Here is a 23,098-nt window from a genome sequence, read left to right as displayed (position 1 = left end):
TCTCTGAGCTGCATTGGGCGGTGGAAGGGGGCGGAGTCTATGGCGGCCAGATGGGGCTAAAAGTCAGAGAGGCGTGCTGGGCCTTAGCCAATGGGCTGAAGGAGTAGGGAGGGAGGCGGGGCTCCACCCAGCCAATCGACGGGTGCGCCCTCGTTGCCGCTCTATGCTGCTCCGCCCCGGCTCGCTGGTCCCAGAAGGCGCCGGGTTTCCCAAGATGGCGGCCGACGTGTCCGTTACTCACCGGCCCCCTCTGAGCCCAGAGGCTGAGGATGAGGCCGGCGATGCTTCGGAGCGCCGGTTTCCCGAGGAGGAGCTGCCGCCGCTAGATCCAGAGGAGATCCGGAAACGCCTGGAGCATACCGAGCGCCAGTTCCGTAACCGCCGCAAGATACTGATCCGGGGCCTCCCGGGGGACGTGACCAACCAGGTATGGGGGGGGCGCGGTGTGGGAGCGTAGCGGGAAATACCATCCTGCGCGTGCGCGGGGGGAACTGGGCGCCACCAACCTGACGTGCGTGGGGGGCGCCGGCCGGAGAGTCTAAGCGCGGTATCCAGGCAGGTTCGGGAGAGACCAAGTTCTGGATGTGGGGGGCGGCGATGGAGGAATAATCAGCATTGGGCTGAAGGAGGACGTTGCTAGGGGCGACCACAGGCTTGGGCGAGACCAAGTGACTGAATGGGGCGGGGAATGGAAGGGGGCGGGCTGCCTTGGCCGTGTTGGGGGTTCGTGAATGGGCAGCCTAGATTAGAACTTGTGGATATCGGGACGCCAGTTGCTACCTGTGCAGATTTTGCTTTGCCTCCCCCCGCCCCCCACTACCACGGGATGGCAGGGCCTCATCCCCAGAAGTTTCAGGTTTCCCTGGAGTATGCCCTTCCTATCACACACTGATGCAGTCCTCTCCGAGATAGATCCGGAAGTTCTATAAGTCCCTGGGAGCTCCCTTTCCACAAACCCTCAAGATTAGTTTGGAAGAAGGGAGTTCCTGCCACCAATCCACAGACCGGCAGGACAGGGGGCCCTGTGTTCTGTGGCGCCCCCATTGGCTGATCCTCCAGCCAGGAGTTCCCTTTCTCTCGAGGCCTAGCTGGGGCAGGCCTTCCCGATGCTCTTTGGACTCAGAGAGATGGCATTCAGTTTGCCCTACCCTGGTGGAATGAGTACTTTCTGCTCCTGTGCACTCAGGCCCACCAGCACACCTGCCACTGGCCCTCCCCTGCCCACAGGTGGGCTTGTGGCTGGTGGGGCCCTTGGAGTGTTGAGAGGGGTGTGATTTGGGGACAAACCTGGGCAGGCGCTGCTAGGCTTGGTCTGGCTTGTTTTGAAGCCATTCCTTCACCCACTGCCCACTGTCTCTCAGCTGGGAATGCACTGTCTCTCCCACGGGTGCACAGTGTGTCTGGCACAAACAGGCCCCAGTGTTTCACCCCCGCAGCTGGCTTTTGAGATGGCCACCAGTGCCAGCAGAAGGCATGTGTAACTACAGGGTGTGGGCTTGTTAAGTACATGGGCTTCCTGGGTAGCCCTGGGTAGCATTCCTGTGGCTTCCCTGACCAACTGCATGACCTTCAGCAGTCCCTTCACCTCTCTGTGCCTGTTTCCTCATCTATAAAATGGGTTTGTTAATACCTAGCTTGTAGGGTTGTTGGAAAAAGTCAAGAACATCTTGCAAATCGAGGTCTAGATGGGTTAAATGACTTTCCTAAATGGGTTAAGTGACTTTCCTAAGAGCTGGAATTTGCACTGAGACCCACCTAACTCTGAGAGTGTGGTGGTGTCCCTAAAAGTCTGCAACCAGGCTCTGAGTCCCAGCTCTGTCATGTATCACTTAATGGCCTTGGCAAGTAGCAGCTCTGAGCCTCAGTTTGCTCGTTTGTGAAACGGAGAAGGTAACATAGGCATTCTATGTTAAGTGCTAGAATAGTTGTTGACACCAGTAAGCATTGAGTAAGTGGCACTGGATTGCTCCTCCCTTCATCCCCTCCTGACTCCCTGTCCTTTGGCTTTTGTCTCTGCAGGAAGTTCATGACCTGCTCAGCGACTATGAGCTCAAGTACTGTTTTGTGGACAAATACAAAGGGACAGGTTTGTGAAGCTGGGGGTTTGGTGAGGGTGATGCTGGGAGGGTCCTGGCCTAGCTTTTCCCCTCCTGAGTTCCAGGCCCAACATCACCCCTCAGGCCGGTGCAGCAGGTTGCCCCAATGTGTCCCTCACCCTAGGTGCCCATCTTAGAGCATCCTTGATGTTGCTGTTCCAGGTTGCTCGGCCAGATACCCAGGCACTGGGCCACCCGTCCCTGCGCCTCTCCCCCTAGTCACCCAAGCCTGTCTAGTTCTCTACAGAATAATCTGATGCCGTTCTACTCTCATGGCTTCCACCTGATCCCTGTCACCTCCATTTCTGCCTGGAGGGCAGCCTCCCTCTAGCCTCTCTGGCTCAGCCATTTCCTTCTGCTTCTCCTCCTTCAGTCAGCCAGCTCGAGTCTGACTGCAGATCTGATCCAACCTGATCCTAACCCTGAGTGTTCTTCTCTCCTGAAAATCTGTCTGAGGCTCTTCCTGTGAGGATATGTCCCAGCCTCACCAACTCTTCAGGGTGCCCGCAAGGTTCCAGATTGTTGCCTGTGCCACTGCTCTTAGCTGTCCCCTCTTCCATCCATGCCCCACCCAGGCAGGGTCAGGTGGCTCCCCCAGTGCCCTGGGTTCCCCCCTCACAGCAGTGACCTCCCTGGCTGTCATTGCAGGCTCACCTGCCTGCCTCCTGCACTGAGGGCCAACTCTGAAGATTGGGGGCCGGTCTCATGGGAGGCCCTCAGTGGAGACTTGCCTGCCCACATGTGCTGGGAATTAGACCTCCCAGGGCCTTCATATTCCAACTGGTAACATGAGTTGAAAGGAGCAGAGGAGAGGTGCCCTGTTGAGACCTACCTGGCTGGGAGGCAGGCTAGGGTAGTGGTTGAAAGGTCTTGGGCTCTGGGCTACCACCAGTGACCACCCTGACAGGGAACACAACAGAGAGTCCCTGACAGAGCAGGAAGAAAGTTGGGTACAGAATTCAAATTCTAGTAAAAAGACCAGACCTGATGGTCTGACTGAGGCTGGAGGAACTCCAGAAGACATGGCCCCCAGACTCTGTTAAGCCAGAGCTAAAACCATTCCCGAAGCCAACTCTTCAGACAAACGTTAGACTGGACTATAAGATATAAAATGATATTTGTGAAGAATGTGCTTCTTAACTTAAGTAGATACATGAGACTGAATGGGCAGCTCCTGTCCAAAGGTGAGATGAGAAAGCAGAAAGGGACAGGAGCTGGTTGATTGGACATGGGAAGTCTGGGGTGGAAAGGAGTGTGCTGTCACATTATAGGGAAAGCAGCTAGGATCACATAACAAGGTGTGTATAAATTTTTGTGTGAGAAACTAGCTGTAAACTTCTACCTAAAGCACAATTTAAGAAAAAAAAAGTCTTGGGCTTTGGAGGCAACCAGACCTGGGTTTGTGTTGTGGTCTATCCTTGTGCTATGACCATAGCCAAGTGATTTACCCTCTCTGAGCCTCAGTTTTCCCGCCAGCAAATTGGCCATGACCATAACGCCTACCTGCTTGGGTTAGTCATGAGGCTGAACACACGAAAAATCCTAAAAGGCTATGGGTGCCTGGCATGTAGTAGGAGCTTGGTAAACATTGAAGGGTCAGAAGTATTTGCTGAGCATCTATTACGTACATGCCAGGCATCAGAGAGTCAGGGGTGAGTGACACTTTAGTTCATATAGATTTTCAACAAATAACTTACTGTGTGATGAGCACTGGGGACACAGCTGTGAACTATACAGAGACCGTCTGGTTGGGGAGGAGGATGGTATTCAAACACGGCCATAAAAGGAGGTGAGATGGTTATGGGGACGAAAAGCAGCATGGCACTGTGGGAGCCCAGAGCCAGGATCTGAAATAGTCAGGAGCAGTCAGGGTAAGCTCATGTCAGCAGTGATATCTGTGGTCAGTCCTGAAGGGTGGGTAGGGGTTACCTAGCTGAAGAGGTGGGGATCGGTGTTCCGCACTTAGGAAACAGCAGGCATAAAGGCCCAAGGTAGGAGTGTGCCTGGTGTGGTCCAGGCCCCTCAGTGGCCAGCGTAGCCGGAGCAGCATGATGGGAGCAACAGCGAGAGATGGGAAAGCAGGTCAAAGAGGCCATGGGGCCAGGCCGTGCAGGGTCCACTGGACCCTGCCATCAGAAGCCACTGGATGGCGTGGCATGGTCTGTCATTTTGAAAAGCTCCCTGTGGCTGCTAGGTGGAAAGCGAACCAGAGTGGCGAGGGCAGCAAAGAGGCTGAGGCAGGCTCCCAGGAAGAGAGGCAGTGAGGGAGGAAGTGCGGAGCCAGGCTCTGGAGCCAGACTGCCTGGCTTGGAGTCCAGACTCCTCCCCTTGGGCAGGGGATGTGCTGCACTGTGCCAAATAGTGGTCGTGAGGAGTGACAGTAACAGGCCCAACAGTTGGCACTGTTCTCTGAATTCATGCAGCTCAGGAAGATGGGTGGTGCTATTGTTATTCCCAGTTGGCAGATGAGTAAACTGAAGCCCCAAGGCCACCCAGGGGCTGGGATTTAAACCCAGTCTCCACCAAGCACTTGCTTGCTTGATCACTACTCTGCATAGCGCGTAGTTACGCATTCCAGTTATACGTGGAGTGCTTGGGACAGAGCCTGGCACATAGTTGGTTTTGAGTTTGGGTAAGGGTGAGAGCAGGGAGTGAGGCCTCAAACCAGGAAGCACTGCTGCATCGCCTGTTGTATGAGTTGTTGGTGACTGTTCCGATTGGCTGTTGCTGCAGCCTGGTTGTTAGGGAGATGGGGCAGGAGATGGTTTAGAAGATGGGGGTGGGCCCTCAGAGTTCCTGCTGACCCTGAGCCTCCCTCTGCCGCAGCCTTCGTGACGCTGCTGAATGGTGAGCAGGCCGAGGCAGCCATCAGCTCCTTCCACCAGAGCCGCCTGCGAGAGCGGGAGCTGTCAGTACAGCTGCAGCCCACGGATGCACTGCTCTGCGTGGCCAACCTGCCCCCCAGCCTCACGCAGCAGCAGTTTGAAGAGCTGGTGCGGCCCTTCGGCAGCCTGGAGCGCTGCTTCCTGGTCTACAGTGAATGCACTGGCCACTCCAAGGGCTATGGCTTTGCCGAGTACATGAAGAAGGACTCGGCCGCCCGTGCCAAGTCAGACCTGCTGGGCAAGCCCCTGGGCCCGCGCACCCTCTATGTGCACTGGACAGATGCCGGACAGCTGACACCCGCCCTGCTCCACTCCCGCTGCCTCTGTGTCGACCACCTTCCACCTGGCTTCAGTGATGTGGATGCCCTGCGCAGGGCACTCTCGGTGGTCCACACACCCACCTTCTGCCAGGTGAGCCCCGTGCCCAGTGCAAGGGGTTATGGGAGGCAGTGCCAGGCCCAGAGCACCTGAAGGGGCTATTGGGAGTCACTCACCTGCTCTGTCCTCCTAATGCCTTCGTCCGTAAAGCCAGGGTAATGGGACTTTGAAACAAGGTTCTGTTAGAGACTGCATAGTGTGGGTGAGCACCCAGGGGCGAGCCAGGTGGCCAGGATTCGAATCCTTACACCACCTCAGGCAACTCACTTAACCTCGCTGGCGTCAAGCTCCCCTGTAGAACTCAGGTGAGGTGGCTTTACAACCACCAGTTGTGAGTCTCGCTCAGTCATTCGCTCATGACCTCATCAGACACTTGTTGGCACCTCCTGGGCCCCAGCCCTGGGCCAGGCAGAGCTGAGGAGGCCACTTCTATTCCTTGAGGTTAGGAAGTCAGGCTTGGGAGTCAGACAGGCTGGCCTTGGCCAGATCCCAGCCTTGCTCCGTGACCCTGGGTAAGTCCCTCTGCCTTCTGAACCTTGGTCCCCCTTCTCTGTGTGCTCTTCTTCAGTACCCTTCTTCAACGCTCACGTACTGGGTTGGCTAAACAGTCCCTCATTTGTTCAAGTCACATTTGTCAGGCACTTCTGTGCAAATGGTTAACTGCTAACCGAAAGGTTGGCAATTCAAGTCCACTGAGAGGCACCTCAGAAGAAAGGCTTAGTATATACTTCCGAAAAATCTGCCATTGAAAACCCTATGGAGCATAGTTCTACCCTGACACGTTGTCATGAGTCGGGGTGGACTTGAGCTGGAGTCAACTTGACAGCAATGGACTTTTTCTATGTGTGTGTGACAGGCAGTGCAGGGTGAAATTAGGCCTAGTCCCCAGCTGGTCTCACTCTCAGGTCCCCATGGCGGATGCTCCGCAGCCCTCACTGTGTGCCATATCACCTGGACTCATTTTTTCCATTTTATTCATTTTTGTGGACAGGCGATTCACTCACATTTCCAAATTCAGCCGTCCAGAAGGGTCAGTGGTTTAGGCTCCCTCCCAGCCTCCAGCGCTTTCTTCAGCAGCCACCCCGCACACAGCATGTGTCTCCATTCAGAGATGCCATCACACCTTTCGGATGAATGGGTGGATATGTCCCTTTCCCCTTTTCTCAACCCAAATAGTGCTGTACCTGGTTTGGTTTGATCTTCTCCACTTGGTTTGTCTTGGGGATCTTTCCATGTTTGGACGTAAGCACTTCCTTGTTCTTTTCTGGCTGCGCAGTTTCCATCCTGTGGATTCTGTGCTAGGCCCTTACCAGTTACCAGTTGCCATCAAGTCAGTTCCAACTCATGGTGACCGTGTGTGTGTCAGAGCAGAGCTGTGCTCCAAAGGCTGATTTTTCAGAAGTAGGTTGCCAGGATTTTCTTACGAGGGGCCTCTGGATGAACCCATAATGCCAACCTTTTGGTTAGCACCAGAGTGCTTAACTGCATCACCCAGTGACTCCGCTAGGCCCCTACTGATAGACATTTGCGTTGGTCCCAAAGCATGTTGAAGCCATCTGTGTTCTCTCTCAGGACCCACAAGGGTATGTCTCAGAAGGATCTTGGGCCTGGCAGCAGCCTGGCCACATCTGGTCCCAGTTCCTTCTCTGGCCTGGGCAAAGGACTGTCCCTCTCTGACCTTCAGTCTCCTTGTCTGCAAAGTGGGGGTGCTGACAGTACCTCCTCTGCGCTGTAGAGAAACGAGGCCAGCCGCGCCGTGCAGCCCCTCGGTGCCAGGCAGGGCCACGGCTGAGTGCCCTCACAGCATCCGCTTTCCTGGGCGAAGTCCTACCACAGTTCCAGCATCCAAGTGCCCTGAAACTCAGATCTGTTCCCTGAGTTTGGCAGGCACACTTGGTGGCAAAACCTGACCTGAACTGACGTGGGACTACGAATGGGCTTTGTCTTTGTGTCTTGCTGCAGAACTATCCGTGGGTTCGATTACAGCGAGCTGCCCTAGACCCTACTGAGGGATACCTACTATATAGCGTGTGTAGCATTCTAGCCTTCTACCTCCACAGACTCCTTAATCGCGGAAGACATCTGGCTCCAGGGTTCCGGCTCCAGGGCCGCAGGCCTGAAGTACAGCTGTGGAGGGTGGAGGGGCCTCCCTGACCTGGCCATGTGACCTTCCCCTCCCCTATCCAGTCTCACCCAGGCTGTGCCTTTTCCAGCCCCATGACAGTGTCCTAGCCTGAACTTCCTCTTCCTCGCCAGCCCCTCCTCTTCCCTGCTATGCCGTGTGAGGAGGTGGCCCTCCCCTGTGCCTTGGTGGCTCCAGAATCGTAATCACAGTCCCTCCGTGGCATTGGTGTGAGGCCAGAGGAGTTGACCAGTGTGAGGCAGGCCCCAGCTCTGCCCTCAGTAGCGGTGTGACCTTAGGCACGTGAGCCTCTCTGCCTCAGTTGCCTCCTCTGGAACATGGGCAGGAGGCAGGTGGCTGAGAAGAGATGAGCTAATGTGGGCATAGGGCTTGGTGGCGGTGCTGAGTCCCCTCTCTGGAGTTGCTGTCATGGGCAGGATCCATGTCCTGGCCACTGTTGTCACTTCACACGAGGCTGTCACTTGGTGGTTGCTGCCGTCACTGAGTGCTCACCTCTGCTTCCCCCCCACCAGCTGGCATATGGCCAGGATGGGCAGCTGAAGGGCTTCGCTGTGCTGGAGTACGAGACGGCGGAGATGGCGGAGGAGGCACAGCAGCGGGCTGATGGGCTGGCCCTGGGGGGCAGCCATCTGCGTGTCTCCTTCTGTGCCCCTGGGCCCCCTGGCCGCAGCATGCTGGCTGCACTTATTGCTGCCCAGGCCACGGTGAGTGTGGGGTGGGGAGGATGCCCAGGGGGTGGGCACTGGGGAGCGGTGGGCCAGACCCTTCTCCCTCAAGAAATCAAGGTCCCCAGTGGACACCAGCTGGGCTCTGGGTGTGGGAGGGACCAGCAAGGCCCCAGCCTGGGCCAGGCTCTGAGCTGCCCCCCTACCTTCCCTCAGGCCCTCAATCGGGGCAAGGGCCTCCTGCCTGAGCCCAACATCCTGCAGCTGCTCAACAACCTGGGGCCATCTGCTTCCCTCCAGCTGCTGCTGAACCCCCTGCTCCACAGCAATGCCGGGGGCAAGCAGGGTAAGGGGCCCCCAACTTTCCCGCTGAGCTCTGAGTGACAAGGGAGGAGGGACGGAGCGGGAGAGACACAGGAGAGTGCCAGTCACAGGGGGGTGGGGACCAGGTGCCTAAGGCCCTCTTCCAGGGAAGCAGAGTACCTGCAGCCAGGCTGAAGGGTAGAAAGTGGGGCTGCCCCACCCCGATGGAGTCTGCCCTTGCCAGGCCTTTCCCTCATGCTCCGCAGTTGTCCTTTCAGCTTCAGTTTCCTGTTCTGTCAACAGGCTCAGGCTATGTTTAATGGGGAGAGTCCTTGCCCATTCCGGGACCACTGCCCACTTCTCTGTGTCTCCCCCCAGGCCTCCTAGGTGCCCCCCCAGCTATGCCACTGCTGAACGGGCCAGCCTTGTCCACGGCGCTGCTGCAGCTGGCCCTGCAGTCCCAGGGTCAGAAGGTAATGCCCCAAGCCAGGCCGCCCGCTCACCTGCGCCACCTGGGCTCCTCCGCCAGAGCCCGTCCCTGCTGCACACACCTGTAGCCCCTGACTTTGCTTATAAAACATCACCTGCAACTGGCAATGGCTCGTGTCGGTGGCCTGTTTGATGTCTGAGTGTATCCTTGGTACCCAGTACGGAACCTGGCCTATCACTGGTACACAGGACTCAGGAAGTGACTTCTAAGTCACTTCCATCCACATAAGCCCAGGACTCTCCCCTCTGCCCCTCATGGCAGGGGTTCCCTTTCCTACTCCCAAGAGGGCTCCTGGCTTTGATTGCCAGGGCAGGATCAGGGGACCTAGACATACCCTCTTACAACCAGAAACCAGGTATGGGGCTGGGAGATGCACTACCAGATATCAGCTTGTACCCACCACTTCTGTTCTCCGCATTTCTTGTGGAAGAACAGTCTTAGGAAGAAAGTCCAGACCCCACAGCAGAGTAGAGTAGCTTTTTGCTCCCACCCCAGGTTCTCAACACACACACACACACACACACACACACACACACACACACACACACACACACACACACACACACACACACACACACACACACACACACACACACACACACACACACACACACACACACACACACACACACACACACACACACACACACACACACACACACACACACACACACTCACTCACTCACTCACTCACTCACTCACTCACTCACTCACTCACTCACTCTGCTCTGCCTGGTTTGGTCCACTGGAGCAAAATCAGTGATGTGGGTGTGTCTGATTGTAACTGACAAGGGCATGAGGTTGTGTGTGAGGGCCCTTGTATGGCTAAGAGTGACTGTCACCATGTGTGTGTATGTCTGACAGTGGTAGACAGTGTGGGGTGACAGACCCTGACACACTGTGTTTTTGGTGCATGGCTCCTGTGTCTGTCCAGTACTTAGGACTCTCCAGTACCTAGGACAGGGTAACTGCATAGTAGGCCCTCAGCAGCCATTGTCTGAGTGGATGGGTGGTGAGTGGGTGGGGCCACTACCTGTCTGTCTGAGTGGCTGTGGGCTGGAGGCTAGGCATATGCTGGGTGATTGGCACCCCTGTTCCCAGCTGACTGTGCTCTGTCCCTAGAAGCCTGGCATCCTGGGAGACTCTCCCCTGGGCCCCCTCCAGCCTGGAGCCCAGCCGGCCAACCCCCTTCTTGGGGAGCTGTCTGCAGGTAATGCAGACTCTACTGTCTCTCTGCTGGCACCACCCCACATCCCCTTCCCAAGCCCATTTCCTCACTGGGAGTGTCTGTTCCCAGCAGGGTGGCCTTGGGCAAGTGGCCTCACCTCTCCAGGTCTGTGTGTCTTCATCTGTCAGCTGGTGCTCAGTGTTCAGCCCCTTGTCCACTGGGCCCTGGTCCATGTGTGGAGGCTCCAGGGGGAGGGATCCTGCTCGGCCGGGCCCCTGACCCCTCCTTCTCTTTGTAGGGGGGGGCCTGCCCCCAGAGCTGCCACCTCGGCGAGGGAAGCCGCCACCCCTGCTGCCGCCACTGCTTGGCCCCTCTGGAAGTGACCGGGAGGCCATGGGCCTGGGCCCCTCAGCAGCCCAGCTCACTCCACCCCCTGCCCCCACGGGGCTCCGAGGCACTGGCCTTAGAGGCCTCCAGAAAGACAGTGGGCCTCTGCCAACGCCCCCTGGGGTAAGGCCCTGCCCTGTGCCCAGAGCCACATCCACCTCCCACCCTGCACAGTTCCCTCTGCCGGGGACCCTTGCAGATACCACCGTCCCGCCACAGGTCTCACTGCTAGGGGAACCCCCTAAGGACTTCCGGATCCCCCTGAATCCCTACCTGAACCTACACAGCCTGCTCCCAGCCAGCAACCTGGCGGGTAAGGAGGCCCGGGGCTGGGGGGGCCCTGGGAGGAGCCGCCGCCCAGCTGAGGGCCCCCTGCCTGCCCCCCCAGCCCCTGGAGGCGGCAGTGGTGGAGGTGGCAGCAGCAGCAAAGCCTTCCAGCTCAAGTCTCGTCTGCTCAGCCCCCTCACCAGCACCCGCCTGCCACCTGAGCCAGGGTTGCCTGACAGCTACAGCTTTGACTACCCCTCGGTAAGTACCCAGCACCCTGTGGCCAGCTATCCATGAGGGGCCAGCTGGTGTGGCCTTTTGTCCCAAGAGCAATTCATCTTCCAAACTGATATTTCTCCCCTACTGAGTCAGCTGGGTCCCAGGCCAGAGGCCAGGGAGACAATGGGAACATGCTGGACACAGTCCCTGCCCTTAAATCTGTCTGTCCATGGACCACCCCAGGTCCTGTTTTCTGTCTGCCTATCTGTCCCTGCAGCTCAGCCCGTGCATCTGTCTGTCTCTCAAGAGGCCTTCCTTAGGCCGTGTCTCTTTCTCCCTAGAAGCAGGGCTCAGCGACCTCTCTGTCCATCTGTCCTCACTTTAGTTTCTGTCTCTGTCCCTGGTTCCAGTCTCCTCCAGGTCAGAAGTTGCAAGCTGGCCATCCACAGGCCACCTGTGTTAGGGTTTTTTTTTTTTTAAAAAAGACCTGAAATAAATGCCAACATATAAAAATTGTGGATCTACACAACCCAGGTTCCCCGCTTGCCTTGCAAACCCCCCTACACCTGGCCCAGTGAGGGCTAAGCTTCTTCATGGTAGCCATCACTGGGCCCAGGTGCAGCACCCTCTTGGACAGGCACACACCCCATTTCATTCTGCCTGTGCTGCCCTCTCATGGCCCCTGCAGGCCGAGTTTGGCCCCATGTGCTAGCGTTTGCCTCAGCTGGGCCTCGAGAGGAGGGGGCGGACATGCCTGAGGGCAGCTGGGCCGTGGAGTTCAGCTGAGGCGGAGGTGGGTGCAGACTCCAAACCATCGTGCTTCTCCCACTTTCATTCAGGACATGGGACCTCGGCGGCTCTTTTCTCACCCACGAGAGCCCACCTTAGGGCCCCATGGACCCAGCCGACTTAAGGTAAGGGCTGTTGTGGCCACTCCTCCTCTGGGTGTACTGGTTAGCTACTGCTGCAGAACAAACCAGCCCTCCGATAGTGACTTAAAACAGTGAACATTTTGTTAGTTCTCACCGTTCTGTGGGGGTGGCGAGTGGTTCTTTGGAGTCATCCGGCCACTCGACTGCGAATGATGATCCCCGATGGTCTCACCTGCATGGCCGGCGGTTGGCAGGCTGATGACAGGGGCCTTAGCTGGGATGGTGTATCTCTGCTCCACACAGAGCCTGTGCCCATTCATGTGCTGGTGGTCCCAGGGTTCCCCAAGGAGGAGGGGAGGCCTGGTCTGCAGGCTTTATTCAGGACCCTGCTTGCAGCATCTTGCTGCTGTCCCCTTGGCCAAATCTAGTCACAATCATTTGGGGGATCCACACAAGGGTATAGACAGTAGGAGTCATGATTTCTTGGGGGCCAGTATTCCAATGGTCTGCCTCACTTAGCTCACCCCTTCTCTGCAGATGTCCCCCCCGCCCAGTGGCTTCGGCGACCGGAGTGGTGGGGGCCCCCTCTCTCACTTCTATTCTGGCTCGCCCACTTCCTACTTTGCCAGTGGCTTGCAAGCTGGCCTCAAGCAGAGCCACCTCAACAAGGTGAGGAGCTTCCCTGGCCAGGACATCCCCAGGGACAGCCAGAACGCAGAGCCCCTGCCTCCAGGGCTCTGGGAACTCTGAAGCCTAGGCCATGGCTCAGGTGAACCAAGATGTCCTTGTCTCAGTGCCTACATGTCAAGCACTGCCCCTGCCCAGCCTGCTGGGCTTCCCATCACTTCCTCCCCCAACAGCCCAGTGTGTGGGTGGTATTAAACCCAGTTGACAGATGAGGAAACAGAGGCTCTGCTCCAGGTCTCCTGGCTACTAAGTAGCAGGGGGAAGGTGTGAACCTGAAACCCCTTGCCTCTGCCCTAGGGACTCCTTCCTCTGGGCTACAGGAACTGACTCTCCTCTCTTTCTCCATTTTGCCCAGGCAGTCGGCTCCTCTCCGCTGGGCTCCGGAGAAGGGCTTCTGGGCCTCAGCCCAGGGCCCAATGGCCACAGCCACCTGCTGAAGGTACGGGCAGGGGACAGGGACCTGCAGGGCTGGGGAGCCGTGGCCCCTGGATGGCCCCTGACTCACCACCCCCCACCTTCTGTCTCCAGACCCCACTGGGTGGCCAGAAACGAAGCTTTGCCCACCTGCTGCCCTCGCCTGAGCCCAGCCCGGAGGGCAGCTACGTGGGCCAGCACTCCCAGGGCCTTGGTGGCCACTACGCGGACTCCTACCTGAAGAGGAAGCGGATTTTCTAAGAGGCCAGCACCAGAGATGCTCAAGGGCCTGCACTGAGTCGCTTTTGGGCCTTCTGGTGTTTTGTTTTTTTTTTTTGGTAATAGAAAAATCTTGGAAAGACTTTTCTGACCAACTAGCCGGAGCCCAGGGAGTGTGGGGGAGTCTGGGGGCCACTCTGCACCTTTGGCCTGCTCTGGGCGCCGAAACCCTGCAGCCTTACGAGAGAGGGCCCCAGCCTGCGCTCTCTCCCCTCTGCTGTCTCCTGCCCTCCACTGTGTCCACCTCTGGGAGTCCTCTCTTGCCTCGTTGCTCCTGTGTCTCGGCCTTTCGAGTGCCTTGGAGGTCTCCGTGACCTCCCGTGAAGATCAGAGACTGCCCCCCTTTTTTAACTTTGACAATTGACTTTTGTTTCCTTTTCTAATTTTTAACGTTTTTTAAAAACAATCCAGGAGAACCCCAGCTCTGATTCCTTCAAGGCTCAGCGTGTCTGTTCCTCTGGTCCACACCTTTTGGTTTGAATGGCCATTTTCGCTTTTCCCCGTGTCTGTTGCAGGCAAGGTCGTCTCCTGCCCCTGCCTGCCCACTCTGGCCTGTGCCCAGTCCTGGGTCCCCAACTCCCTGCCACAGTCCCCTCACCTTCAGATGCCTTAAAGCCAGGCCCCAGGCCCCAGCCAGCCAGAGCCTCTCAGACGCCAAGCTCTGGAGCTTGGCTCAGGACCAAACCGCTCTGGCCTGGGGATTGGGCCCCTTTGCCCAGGGTGCCTGCCCCTGGGACAGAAGGAAGTCAAAACCTTGGTCTTGGCACACCCACCCTCACCTTTGCGCCCAGGCCTACATGCAGAGCTGGGCTTTCTCTGCCAGCTGAAGCCAGTCCCCTGCTGTCTGTGAGTGTTGAGCATTGTATCCAGCCCAGTGAGCCTCTGCTGTCCACCCCCTTCTGAAGACAAACTCCACCTCTCCATTCCCAGGCCAGATCACCCGGAGCTGGCCTCCCTTTGGCCCAGTGCCCCACACCACCAACTCCATGTAGATACGCTTGCTCCTGCCCGTGAGCAGGACCTGTCTGCCAGAGGTGACCCTGGGCCCTGCTCCTGGCCAGCTGGGCCACCAGCTTCCTTCCCCAGACTCCGGCCCATCTCCACTCCAGGGGGTGTCCTTTCCCCAGTCCCACACAAACCTTTGCTGAATTAAAGTTTGTAAGTAAATGGGTTTAAAGAAAGCAAGACTGGCTGGTTCTTGGGCAAATAATGGGCCAGGGTGGGAGGTCTGGGATGGCCCACAGGTCTCCGCAGGCCCGGGTTACCTGGCCCCCTCCCGACTTTCCCCGCGTCCTCCCATCGTCCCACCCCTGGTATCCTGCACAGAAGCGCTCTGGCGCACACTTCAAGGAAACAGACGGCGCTTATGCTCGGATCTTTACGGATCTATTGTGCGTACTTCCGCAGCGCGCATGCCTAGTCCTCGGGTCACGTGATGCCTGTTATGGCCGCCTCCGTGGCCCGGAGCGGTGTGAATGCCGGGGTCTTGCTGCGGGCGGTCAAGGGGGTCTGGTGGGGCAGACTCGGGGGCTGTTCGGGGGCAGGGGAGGCAGCGACGCCGGCGACAACTAGGGAATTCCGGGCGACAGGTACCCAGGGTGCGCCGGGTGGGCAGCGTTAACCCGTCGGCCGCCGGTAGGGTGCGGCGCAGCCGCTCACTGAACTGTTTTCCAGGCTCGCGCCCAGCGGGGGAGGAGGAAGCCGGCGACCCTGAGCGGCCCCGGGACGTGTGAGTGCGGGGCAAGCCCCCCAGTCCGCATCCCACGAGGTTTCTCAGTACCCCACCGTGTCCCACAGCCTCATCTGCGGAGTACTCCTTCGGCCCCGCCCTATTTGCTTGTCCATCAAACCCCAGCCCCGACTCCCTAACCCTAGATTCCACCGGATTCGGGGTCCCTGCCCCAGTTCGGCATCTGTACTCCCCATCTGTCCCCAGGGTGAACGTGGTGTTCGTAGACCGCTCAGGCCGAAGGATCCCAGTGAGCGGCAGAGTCGGGGACAATGTTCTTCACTTGGCCCAGCGCCACGGGGTGGACCTGGAAGGTGGGAGCTCCGCTTAGAGAATTGGGGTGGCCCTTATTCATTCATTTGAAAAACCGCAAATCAGACTATGTCTTTCCACTGCTTAACCTTCCAATGGCCTCCCACCAAACATGGACCAAAATCCAAACTCACCGTGGCCACAACCCCAACCCAGCTCCTAACCATCCTGCGCTCAGCGCTTGGTTATTGAGCATTTACTAGAGACTAAAACTCTGGCCCTTCCGGAGCTTGTGTTTTCTTATTCTTTCTTCTCTCTATTCTAGCCACACTGGCCTCCATGCTGTTCCTCAAACAGCCAAGCTCATTCCTGCCTCAGGGCTTTTGCACTTGCTGTTCCCTCTGCCTGAAGTGCTTTCTGGCCAGATGTGGCTCCTCTGCACCCTGCATGTCTCAGCGTAAATATCATCTTGATGTCCCGGTCCCCTTAGCGTAGTTAAAGTTCCCATGCCCCAGTCACTCTTATCAGTTTACGGCTGTTTCGCTTGCTTCTTTTTCACCCATCCCATGACAAGAAGCAGAAACCCCATTTGCCACTTATCTATTGTCTATCATGGTACCTGAACATAAAAAAAAAAAAACAAACCTGTTGCAATCGAGTTGATTCCAACTCGTAGTGGCCCTATAGGATAGAGTAGAACTGCCCCGTCAGGTTTCCAAGGCTATAATCTTTACGGAAACAGACTGTCACATCTTTATCTCTCAGAGCAACTGGTGGGCTTGAACCGCTAACCAAAAGGTTAGCAACCGAGCACTTTAACCACTGTTAAACCAATGGTTAAGCACTTGCCGGCTAACGGCAAGGTTGTCAGTTTGAACCTACCAGGGGTTCTTCAGGAGAAAGACATGGTGATCTCTGCCTGTTAAGAGTAACCAACCCAAAACCAAACCCAGTGCCGTCGAGTCGATTCCAACTCATAGGGACCCTATAGGACAGAGTAGAACTGCCCCATAGAGTTTCCAAGGAGCGCCTGGCAGATTCGAACTGCTGACCTTTTGGCTAGCAGCCGTAGCACTTAACCACTACACCACCAAGGTTTCCCTGTTAAGAGTACAGCCAAAAAAAAAAATCCTGTGAGGCAGTTCTACTCTATTACATGGGATCAGCATCCACTCCATGGCACCCAAATAGAATGTAACAGGTGTTAAATCAGTATTGGCTGAAAAAATAATAGACACTACTTTAAGCGTGTTAACACATACTGATTGAATCTTTTTGACAACTCTAGGTAATAGGGAGACTGTTATCCCCATTTTATAGATTAGGAAACTGAGCCCCAGGTTATGTAGACTTGGTCCAAGGTCAAGTAAGTGGCAACATTAGATTCAGACCCATCCCATTTTCACGACTAATCTGTGCTACCCTTCTCTGAATTTTGAGCACCTACTGTTTGCCAGGCTCTGTGCTGGGGGCTGGGGAGACAGCAGTGTACAAGACAGATAAGACCCCTGTCATCTGTCACCAATTTCAACCTAATAGGGACCATAATCCAATAGTTCTACGAGTAAACATGATATCATGAGCAACTGGGAAGAGTAGTCTGAAGGAAGATGTGCAGGGGTTGTCCCGTAGTGGTGGGAGCCTCATTTAATCATTAGAGATGTTGAGGGCATGAATGGAGGGGGGCATCAGGGCAGGCCTACCTCGAGTTCTGTTGTGGAATCCAGCCAGCCCCTAGACCAGCTCCTTATCTCTGGGAAGTTAAGAGCCTTGGCTGGCAGTCCAGGACATAGGTTGGAAGACGAGTCTTAGAGGCAAATGCCTGTGTTCAGATTTTGCCTCTTACCAGCTGTGTGGCCCTCGGCAAGGTACTTAGCTTCTCTCGGCCTCTGTTTCCTCATTTATAAAATGGGATAATTCAGTTCCTATCCCACTGGGTTACTGGGAGGATTAAACAGGTGTCATGCACATGGTTAGCACCCAGTGAATAGCTGGGATTATTGTATAACTAGATCATTTTAATGTCCTGTGATGAGAATGCTATCAAGGTAGGAAATGGCCTCGGAAGAGATGCCCGGGTATTACTTGGAGTTTCAAGGCCCAGACATTTTGTGCCCAGGAGACCAGGAGGATGGGCAGATTAGACACAGGGCCCAGTGGTGGCATTTGAAGGCATACAGGGAGGTGCTCCTGGGTCTGGAGGCTGCCCTTCCAGCTCCACCCACATTGCAGGACATGTCTGAGAGGGAGAAGAGGAGGGACAGTTTAGCATGCTATTGTTTGCTCGTGACAAATGGTGCTTGAGCATCTACGGCATGTGCCAGGCTCAGTGCTAGGTACAGAGAGGCTAGGGCAGGCCTGCGGGGAACAGGTAAACCCAGAGGTCCAGATGTGATCAATGCTATACAAAAATTAAAAAGGGGTAATAAGGGCAAGAGGGACAAGAATTGGGGGACAGTTGAATCCCCAAAGATGAAGGATCCACTGTGGGAAGAGTGGCGAGAAAAGCATTCCAGGCCAAAGGAACAGTTAAGTGCAAGACCCTGAGGTGGGCCCAGCTTGGTGAGTGGGAGCTGCAGCAAGGAGGCCAGTGTGGCTGGAGTGGAGTGGAGTGAGCAAAGGTAGGGAGTTGGAGGCATGTGGATTTTATTTTGGGTGCGAAAGCCTTCTGGAGGGTTTTAAGCCTGGAGGGACATTATCCCCAAGCACAGTTTTTGATATTCAGAGGGTTGGGAGTGTGCCCAAGGGCAAGTAGTCATCAGCACAGCACAGTTTCACGAAAATGCAGGAAACTTTGGGTTCTGTAGATTTCAATCCTTAGTCCCTGACCCCTCCCCCACCGCTGAGTGAGCTGGTCCCTCCTTCAGGAGCAGCAGGGAGACCTCACAGGGACAGGGTTGCAGCAAGAGCTCAAGGGCTGAACAGAACCTGCCTTCCAGCTACTCTGAGGTCAAGTCCACGCTCACTAATGGTTCCCTGCACCCAGCCAGGTCCTCGGCCTACTAGGAAGTCCTTGGGAAATGGGACGCCCCAGACACCCCTTTGTAAAAGGGAAGGGCTGGCTGAGTAAATGACGGCGTGGAGCGTGCACACAGTGGGTATGCAGGCCCGGGAGGGAGATGGGAGGTGCAGAAACACATGGCTTCTCCTTTCCACCCTCCCCGATGGCACCTGCCTGCAGTGGTGGCCCCTTGATAACGCCCCCTCCCTCACTACCCCCAGGGGCCTGTGAAGCATCCCTGGCGTGCTCCACCTGCCATGTGTATGTGAGCGAGGACCACCTGCATCTTCTGCCTCAACCTGATGAGAGGTGAGCCTCTGGATCCCGGCTGTGCAGAGGCCCGTCTGGGCAGCAGGGGCAGGACAGCCCCAGCTCTCCCCCACCCCACCTCCTCCCTGCCTGCCCTCCTCCCCAGCCGGGCAGAGCACCTGCAGCTCACACTGCCCTCACCACCCCAGGGAGGACGACATGCTGGACATGGCTCCCCTCCTCCAGGAGAACTCCCGACTGGGCTGCCAGATCCTGCTGACGCCCGAGCTAGAGGGGGCTGAATTCACCCTGCCCAAGATCACCAGGAACTTCTACGTGGACGGCCACGTCCCCAAGCCCCACTGACATGGGCGGCTGCACCATGCCGGACACCATGGCCCCAAGGCCAGGACTGAGGAAGAGCCCCGCTGCCAGCCCAGCCCAGCCCAGAGCAAGGACAGGCCGTGTGATGATGGAAGGACCGCGGAGGCCAAAGCCCCTGCTTAAGAGAGACCCAGGGCAGGCTCTGGTGGGGACAGGCTGCCTACTGAGGTGGCTTCCCCAAGACCTCAGAAAATGGGCTGTGGATGGGAGTGAAATCTAATTGGAGCCACAATAAAACTGTCTCACAGACTTCCAGCTTTTGAGTTTACTTGGGGGGCAGTCTTTGGATCAAGGACGGCGTCTTCCGTGGCCCCAACTCCCCCTCAAGCAGCGATGGGGGCAGCTGGTGAGTTAAGTTTGAGGCCTGGAGCTGAGTTCCTAGGGAGAGAGCCCCCCAGCGGGAAGGGCCCACGTGGGTCTGCGTGGGTAGGCCCCGCCCCCGCAGCCGCGGAAGGATTTGGAGGGGTCACCGAACGTGGCCGCAGGGGTGTGCAAGCGATCCAGGAAAGCCAGAAGGGGCACTAGCGTATGGCGGCCCCCGGGCGAGGGCTTGGAAGCTGGTGCTCAGCGCCCCCTACCAAAAGCGCCCCACCCTGCAGGCTCCATCCACCCAGGTGGGACTCATTGCACCTCCTGCTAGAAGAACCCCCACCCTGCAGTCCCGCCCCTCCCAGGTGGGGCTCATCGGATGGGCACAGCGGGGGCCGGGTGAGGCGAATATTAGGCACCGCAGGGCTGTGGCCGGGCGCCATGGAGGCCCAGCCATCCCCAGACTTCATGCTGCTGCAAGAGCTGCTGGCGCCACCCCGTCTGGAGCCGGAACTGCCCCCACCAGCCCTCTCCAAGCAGGAGCCAATGATCCCCGGATGCGGATGCAGGTGCGTGAGGAACGACCCCTTCCGCCAACCCCTCCGTTCCTTCAACTGGTCCAGTGGTCAAGACGTCCTGGGGTTACCGAGGGGTCATGATGTTAGTTACTGGGACTTACAAAGGGGTCACTTGGGGTCATCTTGGGGTCAGAGTCCATGCAAGCCTCCCGCCCCCTTCCCCCATGTCTCAGGCTCATACAGCACCACCCAGGGGTCACCCAGAGGTTGCGGAGGGTAACCTAATAATAATGATAACAATAAAAATCATAACAATAGCACACTGTTCCTAGACCCAGCAGCCCCAGGCTTGGGTTTGAACCCTGACCCATCACCTAGCAGCTGTGGGCCTGCCTGGGCCTGGGTTTCCTCCTCTGTGAGATGGGGCTGGTCCTTGCCTTATTGAGTTGCTGTTTGGATTAAGTAATCCACGTGGAGGCTGAAAACAGTGCCTGGCGCACAGTAGGCACACTGGGTTTGCGATTATCTTGCAGTTTTTAAACCTTCAAACGATCCGGTGCTAGGGTTCTGAGCCCCAGGCAGGATGTAAACCTGCCCGAGGGCACACAACTAGCAAGGGGCAGAGCACAGCTTGGAAGGGCTTGCAGGACCCCTGGGGCTCGCCCAGGGAACAGGGTGATCACGCTGCCCTTGTCCTCAGGTCCACCTTGCCTGTGCACCAGGCCTCGGTCGCTGCGCTGCGCTTCCTCCAGGCAGGAAGGGCCTTCTGGGAGCCAATGACTCTGGGGGTCCTGGCCAGGAACACCAAGAACATGCTGACCCCAATCAGCCCGCAGTGCCGCACCCTGGGGTCGCCCAGGACTTCCCCAGCCCCCTCGGCCCTGTCCCAGAGGAGGCCCAGGAAGCAGCCGAACCCCCTCCGGGGCACTGAGAAGGTGGATCCTGGGTTTGAGGGGGTGACCCTGAAGTTTCAGATAAAGCCGGATTCCAGCCTACAGATTATACACACCTACAGGTAGGGGTTGCCCCGGGCAAAGTTGCTCTTATACAGGTAGTAATAACATCAGTTGGGGGGTGGTGAGCAGAGGTGCAGGGGCAGGTGCTTCCAGTCATCCACCCAGGACTCCCACATGCCGCCTCATTATAGATAGGCAAGCTGAGGCCCAGAGAGAGGGCACCACTGCCAGCCTCACTGGGTACAATCTCAGGCTGGTGTTCAAGTGCCAGCCCCACTGGTTCCTGAGCCAGCCTCATCCCCTGTCAAGCCCTGTCTCCGCCTTATGAAACTGGTCCTGACCATACCCAGAGCTGCTGCTACTGTTATCGTTCCTGATGATGATAACGTCCGTTACCGTCGATTCAGTTCTGACTCACAGCAACCCTATAGAATAGAGTACAACCGCCCCATAGGATTTCCAGTCTTTATGGAAGCAGACTGCCACATCTTTGTCCCGTGGAGCAGCTGGTGGGTTCAAACTGCCAACCTTCTGGTTGGCAGCCACGTGCTTAACCAGTGTACCACCAGGGCTCTTTGATAATGATAATAGCTACTGTTTACCAATAACAACAGCAGTAATAATAAGAGGTAACAGGTAGTATTTTACGTGAATGGACTTTTTGAAGCTTTTTGAAGTGCGTTTTGCAGATGAGGAAACTGAGGCACAGGGGGTTGCAATGACTTGTCCAGGGCACCACAGGGAGGACATGGGAGAATTAGAATTTGAACCTGGCAGGCTGGCCCAGGCTTGCTATCTCTTAAAATAATTATTATTATTATTTATTACAGGTCCCTGAATGGTACAGTTTGTGTTTGACTACTAACTGAAAGGTTAATGGTTTGAACCACTCAGGGGCACTGCAAAAGAAAGCCCTGGTGATCTGCTTCTGTAAAGATTACAGCCAAGAAAACCTGTGAAGTAGTTCTACTCTCTAACACATCGGGTCACCATGAGTCAGAATCGACTCAAGGACAGTAGGTTTGGACTTAATGAAAAGGCAAAGTACAGCCTTTCAGACATCAGATGCCTTTTCCAGGGCCACTCAATACCTTGATTTAAAAAAAAACAAACAAAAACCGTTGTTGTCGAGTCTAATTCTAATTCATTAGCGACCCTGTAAGACAGAGTAGAACTGCCCCATAGGGTTTCCAAGGCTGTAATGTTTATGAAAGCAGACTGCTACATCTTTCTCCCACGGAGTGGCTGGTGGATTCAAACTGCTGACTGTTTGGTTAGCGGCCAAGCACTCAATCATTGCACCACCAGGGCTCCTTGATACCTTGATAGTAAATCTTTATTTTGGAGGGCTGTCCTGTGGCAGAGCAAAGAGCCCCCAATGCTGATGCCTTGTCTACCCCCAGCCTGGCCTGCAGCAGCCGTGCTCAGGGACTCCCTGCAGGCCCTGCCAGGGGCCCTGAGACCAACCGGGGAGGCAGCGAGGCTCTGGGTGAGTCCTGGGATCCTGAGAGCTATAAATATTTGGGGGACCAATTTCTTACCTTCCCTGTCTTTGCTCCATCTCTTGCTTCCCCATCCTGCTTCCCCATTTAGACCCATCCAGAAGGAGTCACAGCCCCCCCAGGCTGAGTCACCCCCACCCCCAGCTTCCTCCTCTGACGAGGCTTTGCCATCTGTCTCCCTGCTTGGCTTTTCCTCTGCTTTAGATCCAGCAACCCCCAGCGCCAAGTAGGGCCTCCATAGAGACCCCCCAAGGCTGACTCGCCCTACCCTGGCTTCTTGAATCCAAACTCTTGGCCTCTGACTCCCTCCCTTTGACCTCTGCCCATTCAGGGCCCCGGCGCTGTGCTTCCTGTAGGACCCAGAGGACCCCACTCTGGAGAGATGCTGAGGATGGGACACCGCTCTGCAATGCCTGTGGTATCAGGTCCTCAGAATGGAGGAGGGAGGTCCCCAGATCAGGCCATGCTTAGCCAGCATAGGGTAGTGGGAAGGAAAAACACCCACTTCTTGGGGAAAAGTGGCTTCCTATGGTGGTTTCTGGGCCCCGCTGCATCCTGAATGGTGGTTTCTTGTACCCCCCACCCAGGTACAAGAAATATGGCACCCGGTGCTCTATCTGCTGGCTGGTGCCCAGGAAAAGTGTCCAACCTAAGAGGCTATGTGGCAGATGCGGGGTGTCTCTGAGCTCCCAACAAAGTCCAACTCAGGAAGGGTAAGCCCTTCCTCACCCTGCCAAGGTGGTCCTGCCTCAGTTTCTCCAGGTGGAGAATAGGCAGAAGTTTTCCTGGGAGGGGCAGGGTAAGAGCCTGGGTCCTAAGGGCCATTTCTGGGAAGAGGGGGCATACTTCTGACAGGCATCCTCTCTGTTCCCTCCCCCATCGGGGGGGATCCTAGGTGGAAGACTCTGGTCTCAGGCTCCAGAGCCCCTCAGGGAGAAGAAAGAG

The 23,098-nt window shown here is 56.6% G+C and overlaps 3 protein-coding genes across 5 annotated transcripts; all 3 read left to right on the top strand.

Moving 5' to 3' along the window:
• The first annotated feature begins 58 nt into the window (after positions 1–58).
• RAVER1 (ribonucleoprotein, PTB binding 1) lies at positions 59–14,407 on the top strand. Of its 3 annotated transcripts, XM_049876847.1 has the most exons (14): positions 59–427; positions 2,020–2,086; positions 4,923–5,392; positions 8,015–8,206; positions 8,384–8,513; positions 8,849–8,943; positions 10,083–10,170; positions 10,427–10,638; positions 10,735–10,828; positions 10,904–11,043; positions 11,841–11,915; positions 12,411–12,542; positions 12,916–12,999; positions 13,089–14,406. In XM_049876847.1, the coding sequence occupies exons 1-14, from the start codon at positions 164–166 to the stop codon at positions 13,233–13,235; spliced, it is 2,190 nt and encodes a 729-aa protein (XP_049732804.1). In that variant the 5' UTR covers positions 59–163; the 3' UTR covers positions 13,236–14,406. The 3 variants fall into 3 exon arrangements, with proteins under 3 accessions (XP_049732804.1, XP_049732803.1, XP_049732802.1); XM_049876846.1 differs by having other exon boundaries at positions 10,086–10,170; positions 10,735–11,043; positions 13,089–14,407; XM_049876845.1 differs by having other exon boundaries at positions 10,735–11,043.
• Positions 14,408–14,585: 178 nt separating this feature from the next.
• FDX2 (ferredoxin 2) lies at positions 14,586–19,116 on the top strand. The gene is made up of 5 exons (XM_049876855.1): positions 14,586–14,842; positions 14,928–14,982; positions 15,190–15,296; positions 18,457–18,544; positions 18,694–19,116. Exons 1-5 carry the CDS (start codon positions 14,689–14,691, stop codon positions 18,848–18,850), a joined length of 561 nt encoding a protein of 186 aa, XP_049732812.1. The 5' UTR covers positions 14,586–14,688; the 3' UTR covers positions 18,851–19,116.
• A 250-nt stretch (positions 19,117–19,366) lies between these two features.
• ZGLP1 (zinc finger GATA like protein 1) lies at positions 19,367–23,098 on the top strand. The gene is made up of 5 exons (XM_049876854.1): positions 19,367–19,746; positions 20,396–20,710; positions 22,055–22,140; positions 22,485–22,578; positions 22,741–23,098. The coding sequence occupies exons 1-5, from the start codon at positions 19,397–19,399 to the stop codon at positions 22,868–22,870; spliced, it is 975 nt and encodes a 324-aa protein (XP_049732811.1). The 5' UTR covers positions 19,367–19,396; the 3' UTR covers positions 22,871–23,098.

This window comes from Elephas maximus, chromosome 3 (genome assembly GCF_024166365.1).
Source record: "Elephas maximus indicus isolate mEleMax1 chromosome 3, mEleMax1 primary haplotype, whole genome shotgun sequence".
NCBI lineage: Eukaryota > Metazoa > Chordata > Mammalia > Proboscidea > Elephantidae > Elephas > Elephas maximus.
Note: the sequence above shows the minus strand (reverse complement) of the source record. Positions and strands in the feature narration are given on the sequence as shown.